Source organism: Prionailurus viverrinus, chromosome B3, assembly GCF_022837055.1.
Source record: "Prionailurus viverrinus isolate Anna chromosome B3, UM_Priviv_1.0, whole genome shotgun sequence".
Classification (NCBI taxonomy): Eukaryota; Metazoa; Chordata; class Mammalia; order Carnivora; family Felidae; genus Prionailurus; species Prionailurus viverrinus.
In genome coordinates this window covers 143,499,076-143,520,582 of record NC_062566.1, presented here as the reverse complement: position 1 = coordinate 143,520,582, position 21,507 = coordinate 143,499,076, and the positions used below count along the sequence as shown (strand labels likewise).

General features: G+C 46.3%; 1 gene segment (V, D, J or C); it reads left to right on the top strand.

Annotated features, from left to right (window-relative positions):
* Positions 1 to 21,075, top strand: part of LOC125168505 (immunoglobulin heavy variable 3-23-like) — a gene marked incomplete at its 3' end in the record, with an annotated part of 42,692 nt that extends 21,617 nt beyond the window's left edge. The window contains 4 exon segments of the V gene segment in view: positions 1,064 to 1,185; positions 1,287 to 1,597; positions 10,093 to 10,102; positions 21,071 to 21,075. Of these exon segments, the coding sequence occupies positions 1,140 to 1,185; positions 1,287 to 1,597; positions 10,093 to 10,102; positions 21,071 to 21,075 (372 nt within the window).
* Between the last annotated feature and the right edge of the window lie 432 nt (positions 21,076 to 21,507).

The following is a 21,507-nucleotide window of genomic DNA, read 5'->3' as shown; positions in this document are numbered from 1 at the left end:
ATGGGAACGTAGCACCAAGAAGGCTGTGCAAACAAGCCTGGTTAGTTCCTCACTAATTGACTTGCCCAAACCCAAATCTCTGTCTTGTTAACTCTTCACAAATCCATTGTTTTTTATTCTAAAAGGCACAAGTGCCACCTGCTTTCTTCATTCTCTGGGTGTCATATTATTAGGAAGCTTGTGCACATGCAAAATTTATTCTCTTCTGTAGATCTGTCTTACGTCAAGTGAATCCTTAGACCAGACAAAGAACACAGAAGCAAAGAAGGAAAAAGCTTTCTGCTCCTACAAGTTGCAGATGTACCCATAAAAATTAGGTAAGAAAATGAAATAAAGACATGTAAATCAGTAAGAAGAAAATTATTTGTTTGAGAATCACACGAACTTACATATAGTGAAACCTTAGAAACTCCACAAAAAAAGTATCAGAACTAATAAACTCAGGAAAAGTTCAGGGTACAAATCAACATACAAAAATATGTTGTATTTCCATACACCAAAAACATAGTATATGAAAAAACTAACAAAATCACACAATTGAAAATGGCACAAAAGGGAGCACCTGTGTGGCTCAATCCATTAAGTGCCTACTGTTGATTTTGGCTCAGGTCATGATCTCATGGTTCCTGAGTTTAATTCTGAGGCAGGGTCTGCAATGATAGTTTACAGACTGCTTGGGATTCTCTGTCCCCTTCTCTCTCTCTGATCTCTCTCTCCTTCTCTCTATCTGTCACACAACAATAAACACATATTAAAATTATATGGCACAAAATAAAGTATTTATGATTAAATTTCACTAAAAAGTAAAATAGCATACCAAACATGACCTGCTGGGAGAATGACATGTAAAATGACAAACACAGATGAAAACATAACTGTGTTCACAGATTAGAATTATTTATACTGTCACAGTCCCTTCTGCAAGAAGTGATCTAGAAGTGCCTCTCAAACACTGGTTTTAAATTTGAAACAAATCTAAGTCTGGAGGCTGATATATAGTCAGAGGATATGCAAATAGGGCCCTCCCTGTGCTGATTAAATCAGTCCAGCTCCAACCCTGCAGCTGGGAGAGGAGCCCCAGGCCCGGGAGTCCCAGGTGTTCCCATTCTGTGATCAGCACAGAACATAGACACCTCACCATGGAGTTTGTGCTTGGCTGGGTGTTCCTGGTTGCTCTTTTAAAAGGTAATTCATGGTGAATGAGAGACACTGAGTATGTGAGTGGACATGACTGAGAAAGAGTGGATGTGTGACAGATTCCTGACCAAGATGTCTTGTGTCTGCAGGTGTCCAGTGTGACGTGCAGCTGGTGGAGTCTGGGGGAGACCTGGTGAAGCCTGAGGGGTCCCTGAGACTCACCTGTGTGGCCTCTGGATTCACCTTCAGTAGCTATGGAATGAGCTGGGTCCGCCAGGCTCCAGGGAAGGGGCTGCAGTGGGTTGCATACATTTATAGTGATGGAAGTGGCACATACTACGCAGACTCCGTGAAGGGCCGATTCACCATCTCCAGAGACAATTCCAAGAACACGCTTTATCTGCAGATGAACAGCCTGAAGACCGAGGACACGGCCACATATTACTGTGCAAGAGACACGGTGAGGGGACCTCACTGGGAGCCCACACACAAACCTCCCTGCAGGAGGGCATCAGCACCACCAGGGGACGCACACTATGCACAATTCTGCTTTGTGTTGCCAGGAGCAGGTGAAGATGGAGGTTACAGGCAGGTTTCCTCTCAGGGTCTGGGGCTTCCTCTCCACACAGCAGTTTCTCCAGGGAGCCTCTCTGGTCACAGGATTCTGTGTTTATCTATTAACTCTCTGAATTAACAACTGTGTTGTCTTAGGAAAACTACCCTAACATGCACAAAGACACAGTTGTTTGCATTCCTTACTCCTGTCCCTCAGTATGAGTGAATTGCAGATTTCCTGACACACAACAGCTGACCTTTTTTTTTATAAAGTATTTTTTTAACGTTTATTTATTTTTGAGACAGAGAGAAACAGAGCATGAACGGGAGGGTCAGATAGAGGGAGACACAGAATCTGAAACAGGCTCCAGGCTCTGAACTGTCAGCACAGAGCCCGATGCGGGGCTCGAACTCACGGACCGCGAGATCATGACCTGAGCCCAAGTAGGCTGCTTAACCGACTGAGCCACCCAGGCGTCCCAACAGAAGTCCCAGATGCACTCACTGTGCAGCCAGGACTACAGGATCCCCCAGACCCCCATTATCTTCACCCAGCACTTGTCCCAACAGTGTGACACTTCCCTCCTGGCACTCGCTACTCAGGACTTTAAATGAGCTACAGCTTTATCCAATTCCTCTAAAGAAGAGATAATTCATCTCCATGTATTAGTCAGGATTCTCCCGAGCAACAGAAACCAAAGCACATTGGTTTCCATGACGAAATACATTGATAAACCCCACATTCCACTCTGACATGCTGGAGACCCAGGAAAACCAGTGGTGTCATTCTCATCTGATTCTGAACTAGTTTCTAGCCTCAAACGTGAAGAGCTGGTGATGTAACTCTCAGAACAAGGACTAGAGGAGACCAATGTTCCAATTCAAACACACACATGGGAAGTGAAACTGAGGGAATTCCTCCTCCCTCTGCATCAGTTTCTATTCAGAACCTTAATGGAATGGGTGATGCCCAGGCAGACAGAAACCATGGATAGAAATGCCAGTCTCTTCTGGAACACTTCACAGACATCCACAGAAACAGTGGGGAGTCTGGGCACCCATGATGCAGTCAAGATGACACATAAAGGTAATCATGACAAGTCAACCTCCTGTAAATGTGCAGTTCAAAGACTGAAGATTTAGAAGTCCATGCCAGTCAGGTGGCATAGCTGTTCTTCTGTGGAGCCCACATAGCTGGTGGGCATAGCTGTGCATCTGTGGAGGAGGAGGGCAGAGTCGCATAGGGGGCATTGTGGTCTGAGAATCCGCTGGGCGACTTGGGGAGAGACAGTTCCCTTCTCAGGGTGCATTTCGTAAAGGGAGCATTGCCTCTCGTGGGGCAGGAGAGCTGACAGGCACCATTGCACAGTCCTGGTCATTAGCATAGGAGCCTCTGTTGAGAGCAGCTAACTGAATGCTGCCTTCATGTTCTTCCTCACCATGAACTCCAAGACCCTAGTGTTCATGCAACTGCCCTCCTGGGATAAACAGCTCCAGCCACAGCACAGCGAGACACTCTCACAGAGGATCACTGGGGTCCCAGTCATATTGCGTTCATATAATTTGGAGTTTTCAAACCCAGCTAGAGCTCCTGAGATAAAACATAAGAGCCCTGTGCCACCAGGTGGGCCAATGGTTTGGACACAGACAGGGTGAAGGCAGGGTTCTGATGGAAGCCTGGGACCCACAGGTACAGATTGTTCTCTCTGTGGGAGGGCTTCCTGAACAGGGGAGGCTGGGAACTCCAACTCAAGGGACTAGATAGGGAGCTGATGCCAATATTCCCTCCCACCAATCAGCATGGACAGAATTCAGTGAGCAGCACAGAAACTCCCAGTAGAAGCTGAGCCACTGACACCAAGCTATACTCCCCCCCTCTTGCCTTCCTCAGGTGCTTCCTTACTAGAGAAAGAGGGCCTGGAAACCAGATCAGCACCGCGCCCCTCCCTGAAAGACGACATATACCCCCAAAGGCACCAAGTCTACTGACCATATAGTGAGGCATAGCTTCGCCTCTAGGGGAAATAGGAATTAGCCTCTTTTACAGGCAGAACAAACTCACCTAGTTAAAACTCACAACATTGTGGACAATGTCTAAACACTCATCACTGGAGACAAGGAGAAACTCTGCAGAGGACTTAGCTGAGGGACAGAGCAGCCAATACACGACAGCACAGTGCACACAGAATATGCAACGAATGCTTCCTAAAGTGTCAAGCCCTCAACAGCAATTGAACACTTCTCAATAAAGACACTACTCCAGAAGCAAACAACAAAACAGGATTTTCTAAAACACTTAAGAAAGCAGAGACATAGACATACACCATGATGGAGGAATTCATCCCAAAAGAAAAAATGATAAAAGGTCATTGCTGGGGATATTATTAAAGCACATATAACTAATATGCCTCAAACAGAATTTCTAAAAACTCTCACAAGGAAATAGAATTTTTCAAAACTATCATAAGGATTCTTGCTGTGCTTGAGGAAAGCATAGGAGACATGAAGGATACCCTTACTGCAGATAGAAATGACCTAAAACCCAGTCATGTTGAAATTTTAAATGTTGTAACCAAGATGTTTCAACTCTCCACAGACTAAACCCTACAAACTCGGACCCCTCTGAATGGAGAGTTGTTGAGGCCATAATCTCACATGTGTTCTGACAGGAGCTGTTCCCTCCACTGTCCCTGGCTCTGGGTCTCTCCTGCAGATGAGGAGGAGTAGGTTAGGAATACTCCACTGAAACCATCTGTCTCCTGCACCTGACTCTCCCACAATATGAGGCCCAAACCGTCCTCACACTCAGCTGTAAATGAAGTCAGTCGTACTGGAACAGGTTTGCACCTTGGTTTAGCGGATTTTTCCAGATCCCCCCTGCCCTGGGCAAAACTCTGCAGCTGCAGGTGGGGACAAAATAAGGGCTCAGTTTAGGGGTGAGTGGCAGCTGCACTTCTTTGAGGCTTGCTTGTCCTGGTGGCATGAGACCCCTGCCGTACAAGTCAGGTCTGGGGTGACCAGGCTCCCAGCATCCCTAGTGGACTGTGCCCAGGGAAGAGTTTCCATCCTGGGAGTGGGGCTGCAAACAATGAGTGAGTCCCACATCTCAGTGGCACCTGCTGGGGCTTGGCCTCAACAGCAAACAGCTTAGGGTCACTGACATCCTGTCCCTCTGGGAAAGAGTCCTCTGAACAGGAGCTGGTCACCAGGAACCCTGGTATTGGTTGCAACAGTCTGGAGGGGAGGTTGCATCCAGGCTCAGTGGCACATGCCTATAGTCCCAGCTACGTGCACTGGAGTTTCCATTTGCTGAGCTGGGATGGGGAAGGAAAGGCACATACCTTAGCTCAAAATTCGAGCTTTTCCGTCTGTCGATATATTTTCTGGAATAAATGTTTCTTCATGGGCTGTATGCCAACAAGGCCATTTGCAAACACTGTAAATACATCATTTGAAATTTTATTCATATTCCACATAGTAAACATTCAATGTATATTACTTTCAGGTATAAAATATAGTGATTCAACATTTCCATACAACACCCAGTGCTCATTATGACTGCGGCCCTGCAACCCCATCACCTACTTCCCCACACCTCCTCCCACCTTCCCTCTGGTAACCATAAGATTGTTTTGTATAGGTAAGAATCTGTTTTGTTGGGTTTATATGTTCCATGGGTTAAGCCTAAGACTCTTGATTTGGGTTCATGTCTTGATTTCATGGATCCTGAGATCAAGCCCCATTTTGGTTTCTGCACTGACAGCAAAGAGACTGCTTGAGATTCTCCTTCCCGCTTCCTCTGCTCCTCCCCCCATTTTATCTCAACATAAATTTAAAAACATTGAAAAAGTTTATTTCTTGGTGTAGCTCTTCTCTCTTCTTTGTCCCATTTCCCATTTGAAGTTTCTTACATTCTACATATGAATGAAATCATATATTTGTCTCTCGCTCACTTGTTTCAGTTAGCATAATACTCTCTAACTCCATCCATATCATTACAAATAGCAAATGTCATTCCTTTCAGGGATGAGAAACATTCCAGTGTACGAGTATGAGTGTGTGTGTGTGTGTGTGTGTGTGTGTGTGTGTGTGTAGATATACCACATATACTTTATCCAATTATGAGTCAATGCTTACTTGGACTGTTTCCAGAGCTGGGCTGTTTTTGATAGGGCTGCTATAAACATAGAGTTGCAATTCCCTTTAAATTAGTATTTTTGTATCCTTTGGGTAAATACCTAGTAGTTCAATTGATCAATCATAAGGTAGTTATATTTTTAGCATTTTGAGGAACGCCCATGCTGTTTTCCAGACAAGCCGCACCAGTTTCCATTCCCACAAGCAGTGCAAAAGTGTTCCTCTTTCTCTGTATCCTCACAAACACCTGTTGTTCCTTGTGTAGATGAGTTCAGTCATTCTGAGAGGAATGAGTTGATATTTCTTTGTAGTTTTGATTTATATTTCCCTGATGATGAGTGATGTTGAGCATCTTTTCATGTGTTTATTGGCCATCTGTATGTTGCATTTTGGAAAGTCTATTCATGCCTTCTGCTCATTTTTTTAATACGATTATTCAGTTTTGGAGTTGAATTGTATACTACATACAGAAAACCTGAAAAACTCCACCAAAAAAAAAAAAACCCACTAGAACTGATAACAATAAACCAGTAAAGCTGCAGCATACAAAATCAACATACAGAAATTTGTGCATTTTGATACAATAATGAAGCAGGAGAAAGAGAAATCAAGGAGTTTATCCCATTTACAATTACACCAAAAACCATAAGATACCTAGAAGTAACCCTCACTAAAGAGTTACAAGAGCTTTACTCTGAAAAACCTGGGACATTTATGGTACAAATTGAAGAAGACACAAAGAAATGGAAAAATATTGCATGCACATGGATTAAAAACAAAATTGTTAAAATGCTGATACTACCCAAAGCAATCTAGACATTCAATGCAAATAATTCAGTGCAAATATCCCTGTCAAATAATACAAGCATTCCTCACAGAGCTAAAACAAATAATTCTAAAATTATCATGGAACCACAAAAGACCTTAAACACCCAAAGCGATCCTAAAAAAGAAAAGAAATGGAGGCATCACAATTCTGGATTTCAAGTATTTTACAATGCTGTAGTCATCAAGACAGTATGCTCCTGGCACAAAAAGAGACACATAGATTAATGGAACAGAGTAGAAAACCCATAAATGGTCAACTAATCTTCGACAAAACAGGAAACAGTATCAAATGGAAAAATGACAGTCCCTTCAACAAATGCTGTTGGGAAAACTGGACAGCAACAGGAAACTCTGATGGAACCAGACCACTTTCTTACAATATACACAAAAACAAATTCAAAATACATGAAAGTCCTAAATGTGAGACAGGAAACCATCAAAATCCTAGAGGAAAACACAGGCACCAAACTCTTTGAGCACGGTCAGAACAACTTCTTCCTGGACATGTCCCAGATGCAAGGGAAACAAAAGCAAAAAAGAACTATTGGGACCTCAAGATAAACAGCTTCTGTACAGCAAAGACACAATCAACAAAACTAAAAGGCAACTGACAAAATAGGAGAAGATATTTGCAAATGGCATATCAGATAAAGGCTTAGTATCCAAAATCTATAAAGAACTTATCAAACTCAGCACTGAAAAAAACAAATAATCTGGTGAAGAAATGGCCAGAAGACATGAATAGACATTTTTCAAAGAAGACTTCCAGATGGCGAAAAGACACGTGTAATGAGGCTCATTGTCACTCCTAGTCAGGGAACATAAATCAAAACCACAATGAGATAACACCTCACACCTGTCAGGATGGCTAAAATTAACATGGTGGGAATGCAAACTGGTGCAGCCATTCTGGAAAATAGTGTGGAGATTCCTGAAAAAAATTAAAAATAGAACTATCCTGTGATTGAGCAATTGTTTTACTAGGTATTTATCTAAAGGATACCAAAATGCTGATTCGGAGGGACACATGGACCCCAATGTTTACAGCAGCCCTATCAACAATAAGCAAATTGTGGGAGAGCCCAAATATCCATCAGGAGATGAATGCATAAAGAAGAAGTGGTAAATATATACAATGGAATATTACTCAGCCATCAAAAAGAATGAAATCTTGTCATTTACAACAATGTGGGTGGAACAACAACGTATTAACCTAAGTGAAATAACTCAGTAAGAAAAAGCCAAATATCATATGATTTCATTCATATGTGGAATATAAGAAACACAACATAGGGGAAGGCAAAATAAAATAAGAGAAAAACAGAGAATAGGAAACCGGAAGAGACTCTTAAATACAGAGAACAAACTAAGGGGAAGTGGGGAAGGTGGGCTAAAAGGGAGGTGGGCATTAAGAAGGGCACTTATTGAGATGAGAACTGTGTGTTATATGTACGTGATGAATCACAAAATTCTACACCTGAAATCAATACTGCACTGTAGGTTAACACACTTGTATTTAAATTTAAAATATTATAAGAAAATTAAGTACATACATATATGAACTCTTGGGAGTACCTCAAAATAGCAAGCTTCTGCACAGTGAAGGAAACAATAAACAAAACTAAAAGGCAACCTATGGAATGGAAGAAGATATTTATAAATGGCATATACCCAGGGTTAGGATCCAAAGTATGTAAATTTTTTAAAATTATTTTCACTTATCAGTACAGAGTGTTTGTCCATGCATACTTTGTGTGAGAAGCAAAACTCGTGTATTGTGGTAAGATCTCACTGAAACTGAGATCCACTCTCTTCACTAAATTTTAACTGTACAGTACAATATTGTTAACTACACATGTAATGTTGTGGAGAAGACCTCTTGCATAACAGAAAATCACACCCCTTGATATCTAACCCTCATTGCGCCTCTCTGCCAGCCTCTGGCAACTGCCACTCCAGTCTGTTTTATTGTTATCAAAACCTGAATTCAGCGACCTGTTGCTGGAAAGGTCAACGTTCAAAGTTTTCGTTTTGGTAGGAAAGGAATTTGAGCTTTATGCACAAGGCCAGCCACTGGTGAGAATGCAGACTCCTGTCCAAAAGCCAACTCAGAGGTTTCTCCCTGACGCAGGGGGTGTTAAAGGAGTAGAGCATATTTAATCAAACAAAGGAGTTCCATGGTTGGTAACGTCTTTTGATCATGTGCAGATTCCACAGTGCAAGCTGCCAAAGTTACCTCAACTCCCTGGCAACTCCAGCTGAGGAGGGAACCACACATGCATGGGAGGAGACTGCCAGAGGCCCGGAAAGAACCCCAATAAGGGATTAGAGCGGAAAACCCCTGGGGCTCACACATGGTCAGCAGTACTTTCTGTTCTCCCCAGCTGGCATAAAAAAAAATACTAAAATACAACCTTGTGCTTCACCAATCATGACATAGAATACTGGGAAATGTTTCCTCAGTAAACTCAGAGGAAGCTTCAAACCAAAAACCAAAGGATCAAATGGCTTGAAAACTAATGTCTAACCAGAATGAGACATGAAAACCGACAAAGCTATTTTTTAGTCACCTATAAAGGTAAAATTGACAATGTCCACCTCCACATCCCAAGGAAGTGGGAAGCATTGGTCTCCATAATGAGGAAAAGCAGTCATCCAGAGAAAGTGACCCAGCAGCACCACAGGTCATGGAATTGGTAGAGAAGTTCAGGGTGTTAAAATTTCATATCCCATATTCACTAGCTGGAGGAAAGATGGAATGTGTTGAATAGAGCCATGTCTCTGGGTCCAAGTCCCCACTATGTCCATGTGAGCACGCTTGAACTGGCTCACCTGCTTCTCCCACATCCACCCCAGGTGAACTGTTGTGCAGGGTCACACAATGCCACACCCTGGGACTGTTACCTAATCCCACAAGTGGATCCACCCCAGGTGCAGGGTGCTGGCCACCCGGCACAGCCCTCTGTTCTGTCAGATGGCCTAGACCTCACTTTGCTGAGGATCCTCCATTTATCCATTCTCACTGGCAGATGTCCCTGAGCAGGGGCATGAGGGTGGCAGAGGGCCAGGTCACCTTGAGGGCATCCCTCTTGCAGTTTCCACTCTGGGCAGTGCTGGCTCCTGTCCGGGGTTCTCAAGGTCGTCCCTCATGGCTCTACATCTCCTTGAGGTGGTAATTACAAAGAAGGAGCTGCACAACAGCAAGGGCATTCAGATGCTTGGCTTGCTGTCCTGTAGCCTGTGTTTTGGGGCCAAGAGACACATTATCCACATGTGGCACAAGACACCCTTTTGGCCCATACATCTGCTGATGATGACTCAAGATGATCAGGTGCCTTTCAGATGGACTACCCCTCCATGCCTCCAGACTGTTACTACCTCGGCTACCTGGAGGAGATTCCTCTTTCCATGGTCTCCATGGACATGTGCTATCAGGGCCTTGAAGGTATCATGAAGTTGGATGACCTTGCCTATGAAATCAGACGCATCAGCGATTCCCAACATTTGAACACATTGTTTCTCAGAGAGTGGCAGACACCAATGCAACGGAACCTACTTATAACCTGGGATATAAGGAGGATAGGGACCCCTGTTCCTCAAGCAAATGCCAGTGCAGTCCTCAGTATCTCTAGTAAATTGTAGTCATCCCATCACGGAATTTTGCTCTCAGTTCCAAAACAATATATAGTGTGTTCAACCACGGGTCAAAATGTGCCCAATTCCTAATAAGGCTAGTTAGCTTAATTGACTCATTGTTTCATGGGATTCATGTAAGTTACTATATTGGTTTCATGATAATTTATAATGAGAGAGATCCAGCTAACATCGGCAAATATGTGTTGCATCAGAGTCCTTTTTTTTCGATACTATGAGTCCAAGGGTTTTCGAATTCTTAAACCACATTCATCCTTAGTTGCGTTTCACAATGGATCCCATGAAGTTAATTTCAGTCCAGTTGTATGTAGTATATGCCATCCACAAACCCCATCATGATGGGTTATTTAGGCAGATATTATTTACTCTTGTCTGTCATAGCAACACATCAGATTGCAAAATATATTGGTTTGTGGGTTGACACTGATGAATATGCTTGCCAGAAAGGCCCAACTGCATTAGGACCCAATTCCCTTGTATACCTGAAGCTTTCAGTAAGTGTTCCTTCATTCGTACGCAATACATAATCAGTGGCAGATTAGGCAAGTGCCTCTTCAACATCTAAATGGTGCATTGAAATAAAAGCCTGACCCACAATCATTTTGCAAACTACTTAGCTGACACAGGCAAGCAGTGTGACTGCAGCTCCTTAGAGCAGTGCTATAGCAATCTATGCTGTATGAGTGATTGTATTTTAATCCCTGGGGACAAATGTAATACAGGCAGATGCTATACAAACTGCACCAATTTCGATGCTGGGACACTTGGCAGGCCAATCCAAAATATATGTGCTCTTCCAGAGTCCTGCCGTGGGGTGTCCTTGTCATGCCCTGATGACTTCCATATGCAAGATGGAACCGCATGCAATGAAGAGGGATGCTGCTATCATGGGAACTGCACTGACCGCACTATGCATTGCTAAGAAATCTTTGGCAGAAATTCTGGAAAGATGAAGATGTCTGCTACACCATAAATCAAAAAAGCAGCCGACATGGACACTGCAGAATATCCTGGGGAATTCAACGCTGAACCCTGCTCCCACACAGACGTGCCGTGTGGAAGGCTGCAGTGTAGGAATGTCACACATTTCCCTCAGCTGCAAGAGCATGTTGGATTCCAACCATCTGAGATCTCATGGTTCTGGTGTTTGCGGCTGAATTTACATAGTAGCACAGGAACAACGGAGATTGGTCATGAGAGAACTGGTACCCCCTACGCTTCTGGAAAGCTCTGTCAGGACACCTACTGCACTGGCAGTGTGGCTCAGCTGAATTATCACTGTATCCCAGAGAAATGCAGTCACAGAGGGTCGTGCAACAATAACAGTCACACAATATGTGCCATTGCCACATAAGCTGGGATCCTCCATGGTGCACTGGACGAGGCACTGGTGGGAGCAGAGACAGTGGACCCCTCCAAGAAGAATGGGGCCAGTCAGGCAAACTCATGAATCCCTGTTATATCTCAGAGCGGTTTTTGGTCCCATTTAAGCCATAATAGCTGCATTCGTTGTGGTGTCGCCACAAATGTCAAATTATCAACCCCGAGAAAGTTAAGGGACTGATTGTTGCTGATGACAATCCATAATTAGCCTCCTAACTGCTGAACAACTATAGACAATCCAACTGACACATGTGTGAAAATACAGTAATGAGGCTGAAGAGCTGATATCCACGTTTCCGGGGGTCTGCAGGAGACACAGGGGTCCACAGGCACATCACGGCTCTGACACACATCTCTCATGGCTCACTGACCAGAAGGCTGAAATAAAACTTAAAAACTGCATGCTTGTGGCCTCTACGTATATATCTAAGCTTCCAAGAGCCCAAACTGAGCCCGAGATTATGTGCAGAGGACCTGAGTCAGCATCTGGGCCTTGAACTGAAGTATATGCTTCCAGAATTAAGAGACGTTCACACAAGCTCTTTCAGGGACAAATTCATGAATGTCTCCAAAACTATGTGGTTGCACACTGAACATTTTCTCATTCTCCAGGTAATCTGTCTTCCCCCAGTCCCAATGTGGGTCCAGGATAATGGAGGGCTACCACCCACCCACACTGCCTGTTCCACACTGGGGTGTCTGTGGGCTCTGAGGGAAGGGGACTGGCATTAGGTTCCACCTAGCATAAGCTGTGCCTCCCTGGAGAGCAAATTTCCAAATGTGGGAGACTGAGACCATGAGGTTTAAAGGAGGATGAAATGAAATGAATCAGAAAGGTAGGCACAAGTGCTTATGGACGACTCTGGCATCCAGTTGGAGCCCAATGAATGTGAATCCCTGCTCTCTTTCTCTTGCCTACCTTTAAGTGAGTTTAACCGTAGATAAGGATCTGCCTAGGATTCCCACTTTAGTTTTCTGAGACCCTTCTCAAATAAACACACAGAGGTGAGCCTGTGAAAAGTTAGGGACTTCAGCCCCATCCATTCTCAAGTAATCAGGTACTTGCTACCCTGTTTTCTATGTCCTGTTCACTGGGACTGTGGAAAGGAGGCCTGCCCTTCCCAAGGTCCTTGTGTACCCTTGCTTCCGGGCCCTGTGAGTCATAAATCCTGTGCCTCCATTTCCTTTGTTGGGGGTGCACTGAAACACCACCTTGAGTCAGGAGGGCCCCATGCATCTGATGTATCCAAAGCCAGAACTCAGATGCCTAGGGAGCCGCCTGTCCACCCCCTGAGCAATGGCTCTTGCCTATTCCTTCAGCAGGATACAGTCTACATGTTCTTAATTTTGTACAACAGCTGGGGTCCCCAACACATTTGTCCCCAGGGATGGGATTGGGGGTCTAGGTGGTGCCCTCCAACAATGTGTTAGCACTGAGAATGGCTCACTCATTCCTCACCCCCACATCTCCGCTGCTCTGGGAAGGAGATGGAGCTTGCCGGTGGTCTGTAGCTTTGCTTTGGGCTGATGCCAGGTGTTGCCAGAAACCCCCACCCTAAGTTACCAATGCCATAAAAGGTCAGACTCCCTGCAAAGACCAACAATCAGGCACCATCCTGGGGTTCCAGAGGTGTGTATTTCCTACTCATCTCCAAGTGAGATATTGCTGGACACCGAAGACCATATCCCTAGATTAGTGTTGAAGATGACGCCAGCTGCTGGGTCCACTGTGTTGCAACCAGTATCCTGGTGTTGTGTTTGCTTAGCCATGCCTACCTAGTGACAGAGGCAACTCTACCAGGAGCATCATGTCTCCCTGGGCGGAGGACATGACCAAGGCAACCTCCCCCTACTGGCTGCATTCCTCACTGCTGCTGACAATGGCTCCCTATTTAACAGGTGATGTCGGGGACACCTCAGTGTGGGAGGCCTCAGCACACTTGTCTGGGAAGAGCTAACTTCTATCCCAGGTCCTCCCTCTCAAGACCACTACACTAACATATCCACGGACCAGTGTGAAAGAGAGAAATGGTGACAGGCACTACACCATCATGAAAATGCAAGGTTTCCTGGAATCATTTGTCCAAAGGGAGGGAGACAAGGACATTGATTGGCTCTAGTGGGTCTAGCTCCCACTGGATTGGCTCCAAGCTGTTGCTTTAAGCACTTGACATACTACAGCTGTCTGGATTGGTCCAAGTCCTCCAGATTCATAAATCACTGAAAAGCTCAAGGTATCAATGGCCTGGTTACTTAGAGACAACCTACGGAGCTTCCAGTCTTTTCACTGTATCAAAAGGCTATGAAAATCACCCCAAGGCACATGGCAAAAGACACACACCAAGGAAAATGGGGAAGGCTCTGAGGAAGTGGCTCCTAGGGCCCCAGAGTCCACAGAGGTAGGAAGAAAGAAGCTCTGATTCTCCAGACTTGGATTCTTATGGCAGGACAGCACAGGCCCACAGTGAGAGGTCAAGCCCAGGTGATGCAATCCAACTCTAAGATAGAATGGGGACAATTCAATGGGTGTGGGTTTTGGGTTTGTTTTTTTTTTTGCCTTATGTCATGCACCCATGAGCCCTTGTCCATTTCCACCTGGAGAAGAGGCACTTGACAACAGAATCTAAGGAGTTCTTCTTGAAGGACCACTCTGATTTTAAGCCTTGTGCCAATACAATTCATGGAAATACCAGCTTTAGTGTAGCAGGCATTAGCATGCATGCCATAGTCAGATGTGAAAAGGAGAATTTTCAAGAAGCCCAAGACTTCTTTGCTGCAAATGCTGATGGGATCACCACCTCCATAGATAGGAGCCCACAGGAGGGTCCCAGAAGTGCCCCATTCAAGGGGTGGAACTTCAACCCAGATCTCTTGCTCTAGAGATGATGCCCACACTACTCTTTATGCACAGCTCTGAGAAGAGGGGTCCCGAGTGACTTGATCTCAGGCAGCCTGAACACAAGTCAGAAACTTTGATCAGACTCTTTGGGATCTTCGAGAGAATGCTATTCCTACCCTTTGTGTGGGTGCCATCACTTCTCTGGACATGACAGCCCTGGTAGTGGGGATCTGGGATCCCAGTGGGTGGGGAGATGCCAAGGCCCCTGCCTAGGGACCCGCAGGTTTGTGGAGTATGTCCTTCCTCCTGGGACAACTGCCTGTATACTTCTGTAAATACACTGTAGGACACAGACACAGACAACACTTTATTTCTCTCATTGACCCTGAAGCCAAGGTACAGTGCTTCCCAGGAACCCCTCCAAATATAAGTGTGGTGCTCTTTAGCTTACTAGGTATAAAGGGAGGGATAGTAGAAGGGTCTCAACATCCCTTTGATGTCACTATTGGAAGAATCTTTACTGAATCTCTTTTAGCAACGGTGGCCCCTTTGACCCTGCATTGTCTGGTTAATGATGTGGATGCCCTCACATGCCATCAAGGCCAGTGGGAAAAAACCCTGTGCCTGGCTTTCCTGGGGGGAGCTACATATCAGGAGTCTGTAGGACTGCAAATTGCACCCCCCTACATCCAATTAAGACAGTATATGCACATCAATATTGTGTGCAATAGAGGACTAATTGCACCCCATACTTCAAGATTTACTGAAGGATGGGGGACATTAAACACACCATTTCTCCTTTCAGTCTGCCCACTTGATGGGCATTAAAGCCCCCTCCTAACAGGTGGCGCTTTACAGTTGACTACTGAAATGTAAATTCCCAGCTGTGCATAAGATGGCTCACATTCCCAAGACTGTCTAGGCAGTTGAAAGTATCTGAAGGGCCACAGGGGAGACTCTGCATGACTGAGCTAGCCAGTATGTCCCATTCAGGATCGATGACAAAGGAGTCCCAGCCACAGTCTTCTCTCAACTTGTACATCTCTACCCGGCTGCCTTGGGAATTCCTAACAGTCCAAACAGTGCCAAGATGTTAGGCTGACCAGCTCATGTAGAGCCTGTCATGAGTCCCACTGGTATAGGGAATTGAGGGTCACTGTCACTGGTCAATTATCATGCATTCCTGAAAGTTTGTGAGACATGGGAAGCCTGTAGCCCTTCAGCAGCTATAAGGTGGGTTTTGTCACCTGACTGAACTACTCCAGATTTTTGGTCTACTCTCATATGAACTGTGCTGTTAGGCAGCCTTACCTGGAAGTGGCTGAGCTATGCCACTTCATGCACAGGTAGTCTGAGTGCCAATGAAACATTTTCAGATCTGAAAAGCGTTTGTGCCATGGGGGTTATGCTGGAGCACCTAGTGACCATCTGGCACCAGATTGCCTTGCTATGTCACCAAGAGAGAGAAGCCAGCAACATGACTGTCTTCATACAAAGGGAAATATTCTCTCCAAATACTTCACCTGAGCAAAGGACCATCCTGAAGCTTCCATCAAAGTTGTGGTCCCAATCAATGCAGTGGAAGGAAAGGCAGAGTGACATTGTTGTGCTGGTTGTGGATACCACACCCTTCCATTTGTCCATCCACATGGTGCATTCACCTGCTTGCATTGGCAGGAAATAACACTACTTTGGGGGCTTGCTATCCTGATGTCAAAAAAATTGACAATCAGACTGATTATTTACTGTAGACAGGACTTGGAAAACCTATGTAGGGGTCTGTGTCTGACCTGCTGAGATAACTACACAGGTGAATGGGGCAGATGCAGTCTGAAGATAGACAGTCATAGAGGTTCAGAGGGAGAGCAGGAAATGCAGTCAGTCTTTTAGTAGTGGAGGAAAGGGTAGGCTCCATTTAAAAAGTTTTTTTTTTTTCCTGACAGGAGAGCCGGAAAATGAAACTAGGTGGAAATGCAGTTTTTTGATCCGTGACCTACTATGTGATGCCATGTGCTTCTGGAGCCTGGGAATTGGCTCTGGGAATCTTTACCAACGGTCATCATGGGGATGGTCATCCACGGTCTTGACAATGGCGATCTGGAACTATTTTGTGCAGCTTGCGTGAATCCAGAGGAATCTTTCCCTAATTCTGATGGCAGTGTAGTCGGTTAGGAGTTCGTCATAAGGTCCTTCTCAACGAGGTGGCACTGGGTGCTCTCTGAAGACCTGATGAGTGTCCCATATTCTGTAGAAAGGGTGACAAGGCTAGTCAGTGGCAGAGGCCATGTTCTTATTGTCTGTGGATGATATGACCCAAGTGTACCTGTTAGTTCTTGGACATGGCTATTCATGGCATCAACTTGGTCATATAAGTTATCATGAAGTTCACTCAACCAGTAAAGAAGGGGTTAAGGATTCCTTTCTAAACTACTGTTGCATGGGGCGCCTGGGTGGCGCAGTCGGTTAAGCGTCCGACTTCAGCCAGGTCACGATCTCGCGGTCCGTGAGTTCGAGCCCCGCGTCAGGCTCTGGGCTGATGGCTCGGAGCCTGGAGCCTGTTTCTGATTCTGTGTCTCCCTCTCTCTCTGCCCCTCCTCCGTTCATGCTCTGTGTCTCTCTGTCCCAAAAATAAAAATAAAAACGTTAAAATACTGTTGCAAACGGGGTCAGTCCCTGCCTGCTATTTGGAGCATTCCAAATCTCATTAAGGGCCAAAGACAATGATTCTGGATGTTCGGCCAGTTTCCAGGTGGATTTTTCCTGAGGACTTTTGTGTCTAGTTTTTCATGTTCCATATCTGTTCCCCTAATCCACATATCCTCATCGTCCTCTTCTGTGATGATTAAGGATGATGTGGGGTATGAAATTCTAATTATCACCCCCAAGTCTTTGCAAGTACGTAGTTGTCTATGTGCTGAAGTGAGTTCCTTGGTCTGGCTAAATCCATAATGGAATGGCAAATCCAGGAACCATTTCAGGCATTACATTCTTTACCACAGTTGTGGCACTGGCATATCCAGTCAGACAGCATCAGTCCATCCACCAAACATGCAGCCATTAACCAAAGAGGAAGCCAATTTGTCAAATCCATCTGGAGAGCCCCAGTGGGTAGGGAGGGGCTAGAAGGACTCCCTGGGGCCTGCTGATATTATACAAAACTTGGAGAGATTTACAAGTAGTGCCCTGGGAAATAATTTAGTCAGAGGTTTAGTGGGTGCCTGGGAAGAACCCGCTGTCTCTCAGTTTCTTAATTATCCCATCTCATGAGGTTGGTGCAAGACCAAAGGAGAGAAGAAAGGGGCCTCAGGAGGCCCACTCAACCCCGATGTACACCCCATCTGATCATTATCTGTCCACCTGTCTTTTCCCATTGTGAGGAACTTACATGATAAACAATAGTCCAAGTCAGGGAAAAAGGCAGGCTGCTAAAGTGAAGGAAAGGACAGGGGCCTCTGATCTTCGCTGTGTATTTGACAGCCTTGTGAGCTCTGTCAGTCGCTGGAGAGTCAGTGACAGTCTCCCCACGGTTTGGGCTGGAGAATGACTGTTGGCAATTTTAGCAGAAAGATCAGTTGCGTATAATGGGGCAGCAATTATAGGCCTGCTGGCAAAATGTCCTCTGTCCTCTGGTACTCATGGCGGTTAGGACCTGTGGGATTTCCAGAGGGTACCAACAGCCCTGAGGACTCCAGGGCAGGACTGGAATGGCTGTGAATAGTGGCAGTCGTTCCCTCTGCAGATGTGCAAGCTTGGGAAAACCTGGGAGCGCAGTCGCTTAGACTGATTTTACAGCAGGCAGAGAGGATGCCTGGAGTACCTCTAGTAGGGACACTGGCCTGAGTGGTTCCTATGTTTCCCCACATACATAAGCTGTCACAAAATAGAAGTCAGGGCGGGGCACCTGAGTGGCTCATTTGATTAAGCTATGGACCTCAGCTCAGGTCATGATCTCGCAGTTTGTGAGTTCAAGCCCCACATCGGGCTCTGGACTGACAGCTCAGAGCCTGGAGCCTACTTCAGATTCTATGTCTCCCCCTCTCTCTCTACCACTCCCCTGCTCACGCTCTGTGTCTCTCTGTCTCTCAATAAGAAATAAATGTTAAAGAAATATTTTTTTAAAAAAATAGAACTCAGGGTTGACCACCAGATGTCCCAGAAACCATTCCTGTAGCTGTGGGCAATCGTGTGGAATGAAGTAGGGTCTCCCCTTTTAAATGTTTTTAATGTTTATTTATTTTTGAAAGAAAGAGTGTGAGTTGGGAGGAGCAGAGAGAGAGGGGGACACAGACTCTGAAGCAGGCTCCAGGCTCTGAGCTGACAGCACAGAGCCCGATGCAGGGCTCAAACTCAGAAACCACGAACTCATGACCTGAGCTGATGTAGGATTCCCACCAATGAGCCACCCAGGTGCCCTGGATCTCCCTTTTTAGGGATGGGAGTGGTATAGCCCGATTTAAACTGTTAACATGACACAAGATGGTGGAAGGGTTGGTCAGTGTCCAGCTGGCAGGTAGGTGGTGGGCCTGGAAATTACAAACTTGTCAGAGAGGAATACAAAGGTGAGTGGGGATCCTAAGTATCCAGACAGCAGTTGTGGGAGTGCAAGCATGCAGTGGGGCCTGATGGCCCAAGGTCTAATTTTCATGGGAAGAAAGTTATAGGACATATCCGAGAGGCACAGGTTGTCACAGGATACCTGTAGCCAACCATTTCGATGGAATGAGAGGTGAAACATGTTATTGATATTCAGACAGTTGAGAGTTTGGGTGTGCACAGAGCTAATATTAAGACTTTAAAGTAGGTTAATGACTCTGAAAGCCACGAAAATAAATCTGTGGCAGCATCAGGTATGGGTGAGGGGCTCACAGAGACAGAGCAAAGGCAGTGAAGTTAGGGGTCCTTGGGAAGCAGTAGCCAGGTTTCCTTAAAGGTTATGCAAGTGCATTTTTGTACTGGTGAGAGGGATGTGAAAAACTGACAAGACACTTTGTGGGGAGTTTTGAAGCACTGTGACATAGTCCTCGTTGGCAGTAGCTGTTTGCAACCGTGGACATTAAGAAGACAGGAGGGTTGGGGCGCCTGGGTGGCACAGTCGGTTAAGCGTCCGACTTCAGCCAGGTCACGATCTCGTGGTCTGTGAGTTCGAGCCCCGTGTCAGGCTCCGGGCCATCAGCCCGGAGCCTGGAGCCTGTTTCCGATTCTGTGTCTCCCTCTCTCTCTGTCCCTCCCCCGTTCATGCTCTGTCTCCTTCTGTCCCAAAAATAAATAAACGTTGAAAGAAAATTAAAAAAAAAAAAAAGAAGACGACAGGAGGGTGAATGGCCCTGTCCGGCTGGTGCTTTAGGAGGGTGGGGGAGTCTGCAAGGGCTCTCTGACTCCTTTGGTAATAGAGTGACAAGTCACGGACATATTAAACAAGATGCAGCCTTGGGTGAAGGCACAGAATGTAAGTTGGCTTCAAGAACTTGGAGTAATATGGAGCCCAACTTAGTTGCCTTCCCCAAGCATACATGAAAAGAGAACTTGTGAATCAGAGTGCAATGGCATTAATAAGAAAGTTGAGCAGATGTTCATTCCAGTAATGCATCTTCATCACCAGGAATTTAGGCATGAGCAGCAGCCCAGTTAGGGACAAAAGATGGGGAGGGAGGGTAATAGGTAACAAAAGACTTTATAGTTCCTACATTGTACAAATCAGTAGCTTTGCCTTCTGAATCAAATTCTGTTCTTTCTTTACTCACAAGATCGGGGTGTTACACGGTGAGGAGGTAAAGCAAGAACATCCTGTGGTAACAGAGTCTATCACAGGGTCAGGTCTTCCCTCTGCAGCAAGACAGGGCATCTGGATACTGATGGGTGGGGGCAGCTCCTTTCTCAGGCCCTCTGAGCACAGGCTCTGCACTGGGGGCAATCCATCCTCTTGTGCATGTGAGGCCTAGACACTAGTGGGCACGTCTTTAAGACTCATCCTCTGGTTGCGGCAAGATGGCGGCTTAGGAGGACGCTGGGCTCACCGCACGTCCTGCTGATCACTTAGATTCCATCTACACCTGCCTAAATAACCCAGAAAACCGCCAAAGGATTAGCAGAACAGAGTCGCCGGAGCCAAACGCAGACGAGAGGCCCACGGAAGAGGGTAGGAAGGGCGGCGAGGCGGTGCGCGCTCCACGGACTGGCGGGAGGGAGCCGGGGCGGAGGGGCGGCTCGCCGGCCAAGCAGAGCCCCCGAGTCGGGCTTGCAAAAGCGGAGGGGCCGGGCGGACTGTGTTCCGACAGCAAGCGCGACTTAGCGTCTGGGAGGTCAGAAATTAACAGCTCTGCTCGGAAAGCGGGAAGGCTGGAGGACAAAGGGAGGGAGAGCTGCTGAGCCCCCTGACAACAGAGCTCAGTTTGGTGGGGAACAAAGGCGCTCACCAGCGCCATTTCCCCCGCCCATCCCCCAGCCGAAATCCCAAAGGGAACCGGTTCCTGCCAGGGAACTTGCTCGCTCCGCGCAAACACCCAACTCTGCGCTTCTGCGGAGCCAAACCTCCGGCAGCGGATCTGACTCCCTCCCGCTGCCACAGGGCCCCTCCTGAAGTGGATCACCTAAGGAGAAGCGATCTAAGCCTGCCCCTCCTGCCCCCGAGCACCTTGCCTACCCACCCCAGCTAATACGCCAGATCCCCAGCATCACAAGCCTGGCAGGGTGCAAGTAGCCCAGACGAGCCACACCACCCCACAGTGAATCCCGCCCCTAGGAGAGGGGAAGAGAAGGCACACACCAGTCTGACTGTGGCCCCAGCGGTGGGTTGGGGGCAGACATCAGGTCTGACTGCGGCCCCGCCCACCAACTCCAGGTATACACCACAGCACAGGGGAAGTGCCCTGCAGGTCCTCACCACGCCAGGGACTATCCAAAATGACCAAGCGGAAGAACTCCCCTCAGAAGAATCTCCAGGAAATAACAACAGCTAATGAGCTGATCAAAAAGGA